Genomic DNA, 13724 nt, shown 5'->3' with positions numbered 1-13724 from the left:
AAATTGCGTATTTTAGTATGATAACACACTGTGCTGCATTGATAAAGGAGTATGAAACTCAGAGAAGATGAAGAGCGAAAAATGAAAAATGTGTCTTCTGTGTTTGCAGCTTGGACAAGTGGAATAGAGATCTGTCTGGGAGTACCACTTCATGAAGTTATCTACAGGTACACACACACACAATCAGACTAGTAATGAAAGACTGGTGCACTGAAAGAAAAAGGATTGAGATCGTGCAAACGTCTTGTTAACACGATATATTTTTACGCAATTGGAAAATTATTGAAATACCGTGAAACCCCGACATTCGCGGATTCGACATTCGACAGCCTTCTGAGGCAGGAAAAAGTACTAGATCTAGAGTACTAGATGACTGGATATAGAGAGGCCTTGCATCAGCAACAGTGGAGCCCACAGAAAATGATGCAACCAGCAGCCGCATACTGCATACGAACCACCACAAATTTGTATGTAGATTATGAGGGACAAGAGGAACTTTTAGTATGTATTCACTTGTATGGCAATCACCAGATGAGATTAAACTAATACAATTTGCACGTTGTGAGTACGATGTAACAATTAGGACCTTCGGAAAACATCCTCTGAGCATGGCATCTAAAGATCATCATCATCGTTTTATGAACCTTTTGTTTTGAAATCGAAATTTGTTTTTTTTTCAAAATTCAAAAATCGCAATTTTTTTTTATTTTAGTTAAAGATGATGAACCATGTGTTTGAACAGCAAGAAAGACCCACAAAGCCAAAATATCAGCCAAAACATTAATGCTGTATAAAGTCATCAGCTTGTGAATGACTAATTTATTCAGCTATGAATGAGAAACACCTTTCCAATGAAATATTTATCCTTGTACATGATTTTGTACTTTTACCAGTATCTCGGATCTGCGGAGAGCACGTGGAGCGCTCAACCCACACTACCTGATTTCTCCACCGGCACGTGGTAAGTATGGGACATCACAGCAACTTTACATTATAGACGAATGGCTATAATTGGTTGAGACATTGGTTGTATATCAAAGTGAGACATTGGTTGAAAACTCTAACTTTCATTTTTTGTGCTATTATTGAAATATTAAAATTATGATAGTACACCTAAAGTGTGATTTAGAAAGTTGTCCTATTAGCCTTTGCTGGGATCCTAAATTCTGATTCTATATATTACATTAGCAGGGGTAACCCAGTGTTGCCCGGTGCTGTTCTAATCCTGTTGGCATTTTGAAGAAATCAATGTTTTTTTTAAATATCCACCAAGGAATGTGGTCGGGGATAATTTAATATTACCTTTTACAAAGTTGCAAAGGCTTAAGCACTTTTGAGGGATAAAAAAAAAATCCAACTTTTTTTCCCCAATATTTCAACATTTTTGCCTAAAACACTCACTAATGAACCGCTGAAAGTGTGACGAAGATCCGGATGCTCGCCATCTCTTTAAAAAAATGGCGATAGAAAGATAGACAGACAGACAGACAGACAGACAGACAAGCATCTCTCCTAATATAGATATACTTCAATGTTCTTTTTTACATCATAATTCCATGATTACTATTTTTATAATGACTGAAATGTTTTTTTTTTGGCCCTCTTAACCTCTAAGGACCCACTTGAAATCTTGTTTGGGGGAGTTTTAAACAACCGAGCAGCATTTCCTGTAGGGTGATTGCATCACCCTCCATCCTCGACAGTGATGTTCACACACACTTGCATACACACACAAACGCACACACACACACACACACACACACACACACACACACACACTGGGGAGTGGGTCATCCACTCCATACACACATATATACACACACACACACACACACACACACACACATACACACGCACAAACACACACTTTTACTGTGAGTAAACTCACACATACAGGTCTGACAACTCCACAAAGAAGCTTCACCCTCCCAACTCTGTCTCATCTTTGCTTTCCCACCCCTGGCTTACCCCCAATGTAAAATTGTCAGAAATAACAGCAAACCTGTGTAACATCCACAGTAACAGCTCTTCTTGAGAGAAAGGGTTCTAAATGGTTCTGAAGGGTTATTCTAAAGTAGTCTATGGGGTTCTTCAGGGTAATTCTAAAAGGTTCCCAAATTGGTGGTCGTAGTTTAGAAATTTTGGGTTGAGTCAGGCGAATTGTCCAACCAATGGGTGGAACTCACATGCATGGATGCTCATACAGCTCTTTTGCTCGTATAGACTTGAGTTGATCATAAGGTTCCTCTATATATATATATATACGTATATATATATATATACGTATATATATATATATATATATATATATGTATATATATATATATATATATATATATGTATATATATATATATATATATATATATATATAATATATATATATATATATATATATATATATACAGTGATCCCTCGTTTATCGCGGGGGTTACGTTCCAGAACCCCCCGCGATAGACGAAAATCCGCGAAGTAGCGACCATATTTTTATTTTTTTATTTATATATTTTTTAAAGCTTTATGACCCTCCCCACACTCTTATTAACCTTTCCCACACTCTTATTAACCTTTCTCACACTCTTATAAACACTTCCTATACTCTTAAACACTTTTTACACTCTTAAACATACGTAATTTTAACAACATATAAAATTCTAATGGGTACTCACCATTGAAGATACTGTAGCGACCCATGGGTTCCCCAAGCAAGACCAGCATTAGAATCTCCTTGCTCCAGCCGGTGACGTCACCGGCGGGGATCCCCGGCGCCAGAGTGGCTGGTCACGTGACCGTGCCCCGCGTGCGGGTATAATTAGCTACACCTGTTGATCACGTGACCACCGAAGCACGCCACGCTTGAGAGGCGTGGCTTTCGGTTTCGGTTCCTGGTTGTGCTTTATAATGCAGCCCGATAAACGGGCTTTTCAGTTTCCCGAGTTGGTTTTGAGAATAAATATCTTCTCGGACGAGTTTGTGTCTTGCCCGTCATTTTGTCCGTATCAGGCAAGAGCCCCGGCTCTTCAATACTACAACTTGCGTGATGAAGATGATGATGAATTAGCTGTGCAGTACTGATGACGATGAAGGTGATGACGATGATGAATGTACTGCACAGCCAGAAAGAGCATTACAGTTACCCATTACGTGGGTAACTAGCGCAAGTGGAAGCTGCCGCATCTGCGTTTTCCATACGCACGACTCTTTTTCTCTTTGTCTACTCTTCTACTGTACACTATGTACAGTATTTTATTTCTTGTAATATGTTTTAATTGCTGTATTTTTCTTATTTTTTAATTTTTAAGGCTAGAAAATGCTTATTTTACCACAAAAATATTTAAAATAATAGTATATAAAAATACATTTATACCGCAAAATCCCGCGATATAGCGAAAAATCCGCGATATAATTTTACATATACTAGCGAGAAAAACCCGCGATGTACCGAAGCCACGAAAAGTGAACCGCGATATAGCGAGGGATGACTGTATATATATATATATACATATATATATATATATATATATATATATATATATATATATATATATATATATATATATATATATACATACATACAGACTTGGCATTTAATATGGAATATTTTTTTGTGGGGGTGAACTTACTTTTTAAGATGTCTTAGAACCAAAAGTTCATTAGAATTATGTTGAAATTATTCTAGATTTTATTAATGTGATCTTCAAAAGAAACAAAATCACATTTGCCATTTTGAAGTAAATAAATTGATCCTTGAAATTGATGTAAACTGATATTGAACTTAATTCACGGACAGTACTGTGTTAAACTTCTGTACGTTTTCCAGAAGTATCTCTTTATTTTGCACATTAGCCAAATTTTTTTCAACAAAAACAAAAGTTAAATTATGACTGGGATTACGGACAGTAAAATTACAGTTCAGTACTTCGTGTAACCCCCACGAGCATTCAGGGGAGCACGAACACGTCGAGGCATGCTGTTCACGAGATTTGCCAAGGTTTGGACAGGAATCGCTTGCCATGCAGTGACAATAGTCTGCTGCAATTCACGCACAGAGGTCGGCTGCTGGTCCAAGTTGTCGATTTGACGCGTTAATTCTGCCCACAAGTTCTCTATCGGATTCATATCCGGGAACATGGCAGGCCACTCCATATGCTCGACACCACGGTCAGCAAGAAACTGTTGGATCATGCGAGCACGATGAGGCCGGGCATTGTCATCTTGGAAGACAAAGTTTCCTCGAAAGGCTGCACGAGCAAATATAAGCAATGTTTCTTCCAGAATGGCCCTGTACTTGAACTGGTTCAGGTTTCCATTCAGAACAACCAGGTCAGTTTTGCCCCCTGCATGAAGAGCAGCCCAAACGGTTACCCCACCACCTCCAGCTTGAACTCTTGGCACAATACAATCTTCGTTGTAGGCTTCATGCACTTGTCTGTGCACTCGGTTGCGGCCATCTTGACGATAGACCGGAAATCTAGACTCGTCACTGAAGGTCACGTGATTCCAGTGTCCTGGCTGCCATTGACGGTGCTCTCTGGCCCACTGCAATCGGCGCTGGCTGTGTTGTCTGGTCAGGCATGGCTTTCTCAGGGGACGCCTGGCACGATAGCCTGCTTGAACCAGACGTTGGTTGACTAGCCTTCTGGATACAGGCACATTTGTCAGTTGCTGCCACCCAGCCCGAAGCCGATTAGCTGACTTGGTACGGCCATTGCAGACTAACCGGTGCAGCTGGCGATCATCTCTCCTTGTGGTTCTGTGGGGACATCCTGGCCTCGGTATTGGAGTAGGGACACCCCTCTGAGCATTTCGTTTCAGGATCTTTGACACCTGACCTTGAGTGATGCCATACTGCTGAGCAATAGCACGCTGTTTCATGCCGGAATTTCGTAAAGCCACCACTCCATGACAAACAGCATTGTCGAGTTGACGGACCATCTCCAGAGGAAGCGGCAATCACTTTTGTAGATGTGCAGCACTTGTTTTCCACTAATACAGAACGCAACAACCCTTATATACACAATTGTGAAGCCAATCGTCAAATGTACCTGTCCTTACATTTTGTCACGCCACCTGTGATATTATCCTGTTATTGACTTCTTGCTGCGAAAGACAATCAGTGACATGGTTCTTTTAACAAAGAAATCACCGAAGCGTAAAAGAAACTCACCAGATTGATATACTGAGTTCAGAAAGTAAGCCCAAGTCAAGAAAAAATAATATTCCATATTAAATGCCAAGTCTGTATATATATATATTGTTATGAATTTGGTAATGCAACATCTAGAGCTAGGTAGATCTGAATAGGTAGGTATTCGGCTGTCGTGACAGGGACTCTCCATGTAATAAGTTATTGATGTTCAGGCGGTTGTCGGGGTAAGATGTATGAGTGTGGATCTACCTGGAGATTCGAGTGTTAAATAGTGAGGGGTTAAAGGTAACGCCCCTGTGAGTCTCACCTAGTAATCAAACCTTTGTCCTTTATGGCACTGCAAACCACATAAACATTAGTTAGGTCCTTAGCGCAACATTAAATAATCCCCTTTCCCTGACAAGGACTTCGTATTAAATTGACAGGAAACCAGGTCAAAAACACCACCACAATTGGCCGCCACCGTGTACACCTCCAAGGCCTACAAACCTGGCCGGCACGTGTTATGCCAGGACCGCAGGGTCGCGTAACGGGGGAGATGTCAGGAGTCGCGGGAGGCTTTGATTGGCTGAGGGGTGCGCGAATGTGACGTCATCGGCCACCAATATAGGCGACGGTCGGACGCCATTTCGGCAGTTGAGTTGAGTTGAGTTGAGTTGAGTTCGTGGCAGGCACTGGCAGACGCAGGCAGGCACCAGAGAGTTGAGCGGTGGTGGAGAGTTGGAGAGGACACGCCATTCCAGTCGCAGTTCGAGTGCAGTTCGGGTTGTAGGGAGTCGCAGGAGACACCCGAGAGCACACCCAGTTGGCACTGAGCAGTTCGTTGGCACTTGGCTGCCAGCACTCCCGCGTCGTCGAGTCGAGTGGAGTTGAAAGGAGTCCTTCCTGTCCCTGGTCAAGTGGAGCCGCTGGCCTGCGTCGGACGCGTGGTGCTTGGAGCGAGGGGCCTCGTGGTGTGCGATCGGGCCGGAAGGAGCGGTGCTGGACACCAACAATACAAGACGACAAAGACAGATAAGCCCGATCTCCGCGTATATTTTGAACGACGGGACGTGTTATTTTCGTGATTAATCTCCCTCGTTTGTGTTTGCTGTCAGTCGTGTGGGGACGTCCCGATTTAGGTTTATTAGAGTTATTAGATTTACCGGCGGGCTTTTTCACTGGCTTTACTTTTCCTAATAAACCCTTATATTACTTTTTGTACATAATATCTGAACGCAGTTTTCCTGGGTGTTTGATTTTAATAGATAAGGTTGCGGAGCCTTCGCTGCGCCCCGCCATTCCGCGCGTTGGTGTTGAACTTGAGTCCGCCATTGAGTGTTCGCCTCGGGAGTTAAAGTCTCGCAAATCGGTCATCCGTAACTGTGGTGTTAATCACGGTTACGCGACAAGTGGTGTCAGGAGTGTAGGATTTGAACCCGTCGGACAAATTTTTTGTCCGCGGCGAGACATCGACACGGTCGGACAAATTTTTTTGTCCGCGGGGAGACATCGACACGGTCGGGCGTACATTGCGCCCGACGTTCGAACGCAAAATTTTTATAGTCGAGGCGGAGAAATTTAATAATCAATCGGGCAAACGGAGCGCGACATCGTGTCTTCGTCAAATTTAAATTGTGTTACTGGAATTATTAAAATAAATACGCGCGCGGGAAACAATCTTCCGGAAAGCGGATGTCGGAAATTGATGAGATGGAAGTACGCAGCGAGGCCTCCGTCAGCGTCGGGAGTGAGCCGGAAATAGGGGAATTAGATGTAGAGGTGAGCCTTGGAACCTCCCTCGTCCCGAGCACCAACTTATCCCCCTCCCCTACCGGGGAGCCGGGAGTAGTAGGAACGGCCCCGACAACCGACCAGATGTTGGGTCAATTGCTTCGAAAAATGGAAGGGATGGAAAATAACATAAAAAAAGATATGGGAGAAATGAAAAGTGGGATGGAAAATAAAATGGAGTCCCAGGGGAAGGAATGTAGGGAAGGAATGAAGGGAATGAGTGATCGATTGAAGGAACAAATGGGACAAATGAAAAGTGGGTTGGAAAATAAAATGGAGTCCCAGGGGAAGGAATGGAGGAATGAAATAAAGGAAAGGAATGAACAATTGGAAGGAAAAATTGGGGAAATGGCACAGCAGCTGGGGGAACGAATTGATGGCATAGAAGGGAGAGTGCAAAACCAAATTACGGACAGACTGGGGAAATTTGAGGGTAAAGTAGAAACTCAAATGGGGGCACAGGAGAAGCCAAAGGTGGCAAAAATTGAATCGGAACGGGGGGAAGCTAGATTGGGAACAGGAGAGAGTACGGCCCATGCAGATGTGCACGGGGCTCAGGAGCCGGGAATGGCAAAATTGGGAATTGCACAGGGAATGGCAATTGAAGTAAATGGGGAGACCGCAGGTCCACAGGTGGATGGGGAATGTCCACAGGTGGATGGGGAATGTCCACAGGTGGATGGGGAATGTGTACAGGTAGAGGGGGAATGCCTGCAGGTAAACGTGGAGAGTCCACAGGTGAGCGGGGAAGGAAATTTGGAATGTGAGAGTTGTAATGGGGAATGTTTCCCACATTCTGGCCTGGTTGTTTATCGGGACCGTGTGGATGTCACAACACCCCAACCGGGGGATGAATTTGGAATTGTGCAGCACCAGGGCGGTGGTGCGGAGCAAGAGGGGGTAGAGTTTTTGGGGGTCCATGCGATAGAGCCGGACCGGGTATTTATTGGGGATATTGATCAAAGCCTGGCGGGGCCAGGAATGATTTCTAATGATGAGGATGAGTTGATCCAGCGGCTGGAGACCTGTGACAGTCCCATGGAGGTAGAGCTTGTTCAGGCCCAAAGGAGCCTGGGAGATGAGGTGAGTTGGTCCGAGGAGGTGGTTGGAATGACCGAGGGGACGCTCACTGTACACTGCTATTTGGAAACAGAGGCTCCAAAATTGGACAACCAGTTGGGGGAGTGTGTTGGCTCCGGGCTGGATTTGGATCTTGGAGGATCGGGAGATAGAGCTTCTGGAGATTTGGTCCCTGTAGGGAATTTGGATCAACTGCAGGGAGGGGCAGAACAACCGGTGGTAGAGGTTGTTCCCTGCAGCTGCGGGTTGGCAATGGGAATGAAAATTTGTAAAATAAAATGTAAAATAAAATTACAATGGGAAATTGATTTGGAGCAGCCATGGTGGGGATTGGTCCCCGGGCTGCGGGATTTGGACATGGAGAGGTCATGGGTGATGGCCTCGGGCAAAAGTTGCCCCTTTCAAAATTTGGGTATGCCGGCCAGCTGGGGGGCTGTGATGGCGAGATTTGGACGTGGGGTCCAGCCTTGGGTGTCGAGGTACGACCTGGGTCCCACGGGGGGTCTGGTGGAGTGTGGCGTCCCTTGTCCGTCGGGGCGCCGTCCGAGCTGGTGGCTCGGGCCGGCAGGGTCACCGGACCCTGGTGGGGGTTAAGACCTCCAGGGGGGTCCGAGGTGGTTTCTCAAGCCTGGGATGGCAAATATTGAGGACCACTAGGGGGAGGTGTTGTGGGTCGCGCTTTGGTGGTGGCACTGCGGACGGCCAACTTGGGACTGATGTGGTGACCACCCGGGCATGCGGCCTGGCACTCTCCTCCAGGGACTCTGGGACAACCAGCATGTGGTGACCTGGCATGGTGGTTGGTCTATGGACGCGGGTCAAACCGAATGGACAGGGATGGAGATAGCCTGCCGGAAAACCATTGGGGCATCTGTGGAACGTGATGGTGTGAGCGACCTTCCACAGATGCTCCGTTGTGATTTATGGACTCTCGGGTTGGGAAGAGAGCCATGGGGATGTGAATCGGGAGATGTGTAACGACGAGCCGAGCATATGGGCCATGCTCGGCTGGCATGTGTATGGCAAAGCATCCTTCTTTGGTGAGGTTAGTGAAATGTGACAAATGGTTGGCATGGGTAATCTGTGGGTTAGATGCAAATTTAAGGGTGGATTTTGAAATGCCATGGTGGACACTGTACAGTGACGCCATTATTGATCCAGGTGTGTAGACCAAAGTGTTGGAGGCTGTGATGAAATTAATAGGGTAGCAAGACAGCTTTCAACTGGTTGCGGGGGCAACTGTGCTGATATTTGGGACGCGGGATGATGGGGATGTAGTTGTGTAGCCTGAGGGTCAACGTGGTGCTGTGTGTGTCCGAGGTGTGTGGACCATGTCTTCTGGGGGGGGTCTCCTGGTGGAGCATGGCTGTTGACTGGACCTTGGTGTGGTCAAGTGTGGGTGAGCACTGGGGGGGGGCTGCAGTTCTGTAGTCGGACTGGGGGATGATGGGGAGGTGCAGGGGACGTGGCTGTAGGGATGCCACGCACTGCGACCGTGCCCCCCAGGGCCGAGGTTGTGTGTGCGGTAGTGTGTGTTGTGGCAGCAAGTGCTCACCACATTGGCCAGCTGGGGCTGCTGCAGCTGTGTTCCTCGCAGGGGGGCTGAAGGATGGATGGTGGGTCGCACCCTTATGGACACTCATGGGCCATGTTGGCGTTTTGACTGCTCACCTTGTCCCGGTGACCCTTGCACGGTAGAGGTGCAGAGCTGTCGTGGCCATAGGTAGTTGTGTAGTGATGATCACCGTTGGATGCGGATCCACATACCTGCCAGTGTAGTGGGGACAAAAGAGAAATTTGGAAGGATTTGGTAGGCCCAATGTGAAATTTTGGGATTGTGAAGGGTGGATTGCACTTTGAACCTGACCAACCTGCAACTACCTGCACTTGAGGTGAGTGTTTTGAGGAGTACTGTCCCAGGCTTCAGGACTTGCTTTGGAAATTGGGGACATGTAAATTGGAGTTGGGAGGTGGGTGAGAGTGATGACATGGCCGGTGAGGGGATGGAATGGGAGCCACAGTGTCTTGTGGGTGGCGTATGTTTTTGTATTGTGGTTAGGTGTTTTGATGTGGTCGTGAGAGTGGAACCTGGAGAGTGTGTGATGATAATTATTGGAGATAATGAGGGGTGATAATTGTGCTTTTGGAAATGTGCTTTTGGGAAGATGTGATGGTTTAAATGTGAACTGGGGGAATTTCACATGTAGCAGGCCATGGCAAGCCTTGTAACACCTTTTACACCATCTATGGAATTGTACTGAATTGTGCTGAGTTGTGTGGAGAATTGAATGGCAGTGGGGGAGGAAGTGTGTTTTGGGGTCTTGTGGTTGGGGAAGGTGTGTGTGTCCGCAGGTACAGAGCAAGCTCTGAGGAGCGATGCCTGCGGGCCCCCCTCTGCGGCAATTACCCCTGGCAGCCGGTGGTAACTGGAAATTGGAGCTCGTCGGTGGAGGGTCTGGTTGGGCGCCGCGGGGTGAGGAAGTCCCCCGGTGACCCGTGTTGCTGCGCGAAAGCAGGAGGCAAAGGAGCCTGGTGTGTGTGGAGACCCTCACCGGCGAGGTAACGGCGGAAAGGGGCTGTTGGGCTGTCATGGGGCCAAGAGGTAAAGGGGGGGGGGCAATGAACTTGTAAGTCGGTTGACTTGTTTTTGGGACTGCGGGCACCACAGCCTGATGTGCCCCCCACCATCTTTTTGTGCGGTACCTCCCCGCTGCCTAGTTGAGGAATGCACACACACGTGAATGACATCAATGCCATGGTCCTGCAGGGGGTGTATTGAAATAAGAACCTTATTGATTTTTGAAATGCCTTGATGACCTATGGAATGAGAATGAGTGGTTAAGGGGTCTGTGTAGCATGAATGTGGGCGAAATCCACCGAGCCGTGTCACTCACCTGTAACATCTGGACAGGGCCCGTGGAAATTTAGGGGGATGCATTGGGGATGGCCCGCAGGTAAGGTTGAGTCTTGTGGCATCCACCGGGGGACGCGGTCTGTAGACCGGGGTATGTACAAAGGTTAGAGTTTTGAGTTTGGAAAGATGGTTAAGTTTTGTGGTTAAGTTAGTGTTGTGTGTTGTTGTTTCCTCCCTCCACAGGAACAACGAAGAAGATGTACATACTTGCATGATGGTTAAGGGGTTCAGCATGTTAAGGAAGTGTAGGTAGGTAGTCCGACTCACTTCCCACAGCCCTTCCTGATTTATTTCATAGGTTAATTAAGTGTGTGACAGTAAGTGTGAAGGCTGGAATGGTAGCCCTGCGGTGAACCTTGCAGGAGCTACGGTTCCAGGGGGGGGGCTGTGTTATGAATTTGGTAATGCAACATCTAGAGCTAGGTAGATCTGAATAGGTAGGTATTCGGCTGTCGTGACAGGGACTCTCCATGTAATAAGTTATTGATGTTCAGGCGGTTGTCGGGGTAAGATGTATGAGTGTGGATCTACCTGGAGATTCGAGTGTTAAATAGTGAGGGGTTAAAGGTAACGCCCCTGTGAGTCTCACCTAGTAATCAAACCTTTGTCCTTTATGGCACTGCAAACCACATAAACATTAGTTAGGTCCTTAGCGCAACATTAAATAATCCCCTTTCCCTGACAAGGACTTCGTATTAAATTGACAGGAAACCAGGTCAAAAACACCACCACAATTGGCCGCCACCGTGTACACCTCCAAGGCCTACAAACCTGGCCGGCACGTGTTATGCCAGGACCGCAGGGTCGCGTAACGGGGGAGATGTCAGGAGTCGCGGGAGGCTTTGATTGGCTGAGGGGTGCGCGAATGTGACGTCATCGGCCACCAATATAGGCGACGGTCGGACGCCATTTCGGCAGTTGAGTTGAGTTGAGTTGAGTTGAGTTCGTGGCAGGCACTGGCAGACGCAGGCAGGCACCAGAGAGTTGAGCGGTGGTGGAGAGTTGGAGAGGACACGCCATTCCAGTCGCAGTTCGAGTGCAGTTCGGGTTGTAGGGAGTCGCAGGAGACACCCGAGAGCACACCCAGTTGGCACTGAGCAGTTCGTTGGCACTTGGCTGCCAGCACTCCCGCGTCGTCGAGTCGAGTGGAGTTGAAAGGAGTCCTTCCTGTCCCTGGTCAAGTGGAGCCGCTGGCCTGCGTCGGACGCGTGGTGCTTGGAGCGAGGGGCCTCGTGGTGTGCGATCGGGCCGGAAGGAGCGGTGCTGGACACCAACAATACAAGACGACAAAGACAGATAAGCCCGATCTCCGCGTATATTTTGAACGACGGGACGTGTTATTTTCGTGATTAATCTCCCTCGTTTGTGTTTGCTGTCAGTCGTGTGGGGACGTCCCGATTTAGGTTTATTAGAGTTATTAGATTTACCGGCGGGCTTTTTCACTGGCTTTACTTTTCCTAATAAACCCTTATATTACTTTTTGTACATAATATCTGAACGCAGTTTTCCTGGGTGTTTGATTTTAATAGATAAGGTTGCGGAGCCTTCGCTGCGCCCCGCCATTCCGCGCGTTGGTGTTGAACTTGAGTCCGCCATTGAGTGTTCGCCTCGGGAGTTAAAGTCTCGCAAATCGGTCATCCGTAACTGTGGTGTTAATCACGGTTACGCGACAATATATATATATATATATATATATATATATATATATATATATATATATATATGTATATATATATATATATTGTTGCAGATCTCCAAACGTCGGCCTTCCCCTTACCAAGGGGGGATTAATCCCCTTGTCTTTTTACTAGCCGACGCGATCCGGGGCTATCACGTTGCTTCCGGTCAGCGCTGAATAGGGTGGTAGGTCGAATTAGTCCTAGTACCTAATTACCAGCGCCTCCCGGTAAGCAAGGAAATAACCCCACCCGAACCACGGTTTTAGTGGACACGCCGAGCGATAGCGAGCCGCGATTCGGGCCGTTAACAGTAACTAACCCGATTGGAGCGGTTGTGATCGTGCCACGCTTACCCAATGGAGAAATCACTAAGATGGTCGAATTAAGAGGAAACAGGAAGAACAATTAATTTATTACACACTTTGTACAATGAAGAAGAAGAAGAAGAAGAAGCAATGTACAGTGAAGAAGAAGAAGCAGATACACAGGGCAGCCTTATAACAATCTTAACTTATCCCTGGACACGGGCCCGTTCGCACTCGCACTCAGACTCAGACTCACACGGGGGTTGTAGATGGTCGGGTTGAGGGTCCACAGATGGCGTCCACAGCCCGCTCCGGTCCCCGACTCATGCCACGTAGAAGATGGTAGACGGCAGACAAGCTCTCCGCGTGTCGTTGGCGCGGATCGGACAATTATCGGGGGGATCAGTAAGCTGGGCGATTACACTGGCGTGGCCGGTGGCCGCGTACATAATAGATATATCGGCGCTTTGTACGCGTGCCTCGTATAGTTCAATACAATGCGCCACTTTCACAAGTCCTCTGCAATGCGCCGTTCCAGCAATGCGTTCACAACGACAAGTCCTTTAACGCAGGGCGCTCTCCAATCAGGCCTCTTTCAATAGTCCTTCACAGTCCTTATCACGCGAGTCCTTTCACCATCAAAGTTCCCCCAGCGAGTCCTTCAGCGCTAGTCCTGTTGGGGGGCTTTGTGCTTGCGGTTATATAGCGCCGCTTAGTGAACCCTCTGGAACCTCTAGCCACACCCTGTCAGGCGATGTCGCCTCAGCCCTGATTGGCTGGTGGCCCTTACCGTCCCCCTGCTGCCAATCCAGATCTTAGCCTCGCT

At 47.4% G+C, this 13724-nt stretch overlaps 1 protein-coding gene across 9 annotated transcripts in view; it reads left to right on the top strand.

Annotated features, from left to right (window-relative positions):
- Positions 1-13724, top strand: part of RUSF1 (RUS family member 1) — an 89336-nt gene that overhangs the window by 42312 nt on the left and 33300 nt on the right. For all 9 annotated transcript variants that reach the window (XM_078784162.1, XM_078784159.1, XM_078784160.1 and 6 more), the window contains 2 exons: positions 110-167; positions 894-961. In XM_078784162.1, the coding sequence (XP_078640288.1) occupies positions 110-167; positions 894-961 (126 nt within the window). The remainder of the gene's footprint in view (positions 1-109; positions 168-893; positions 962-13724) is intronic.

The sequence above is a fragment of the Myxine glutinosa genome, chromosome 9 (genome assembly GCF_964187855.1).
Source record: "Myxine glutinosa chromosome 9, kmMyxGlut1.1, whole genome shotgun sequence".
Lineage (NCBI taxonomy): Eukaryota > Metazoa > Chordata > Myxini > Myxiniformes > Myxinidae > Myxine > Myxine glutinosa.
Note: the sequence above shows the minus strand (reverse complement) of the source record. Positions and strands in the feature narration are given on the sequence as shown.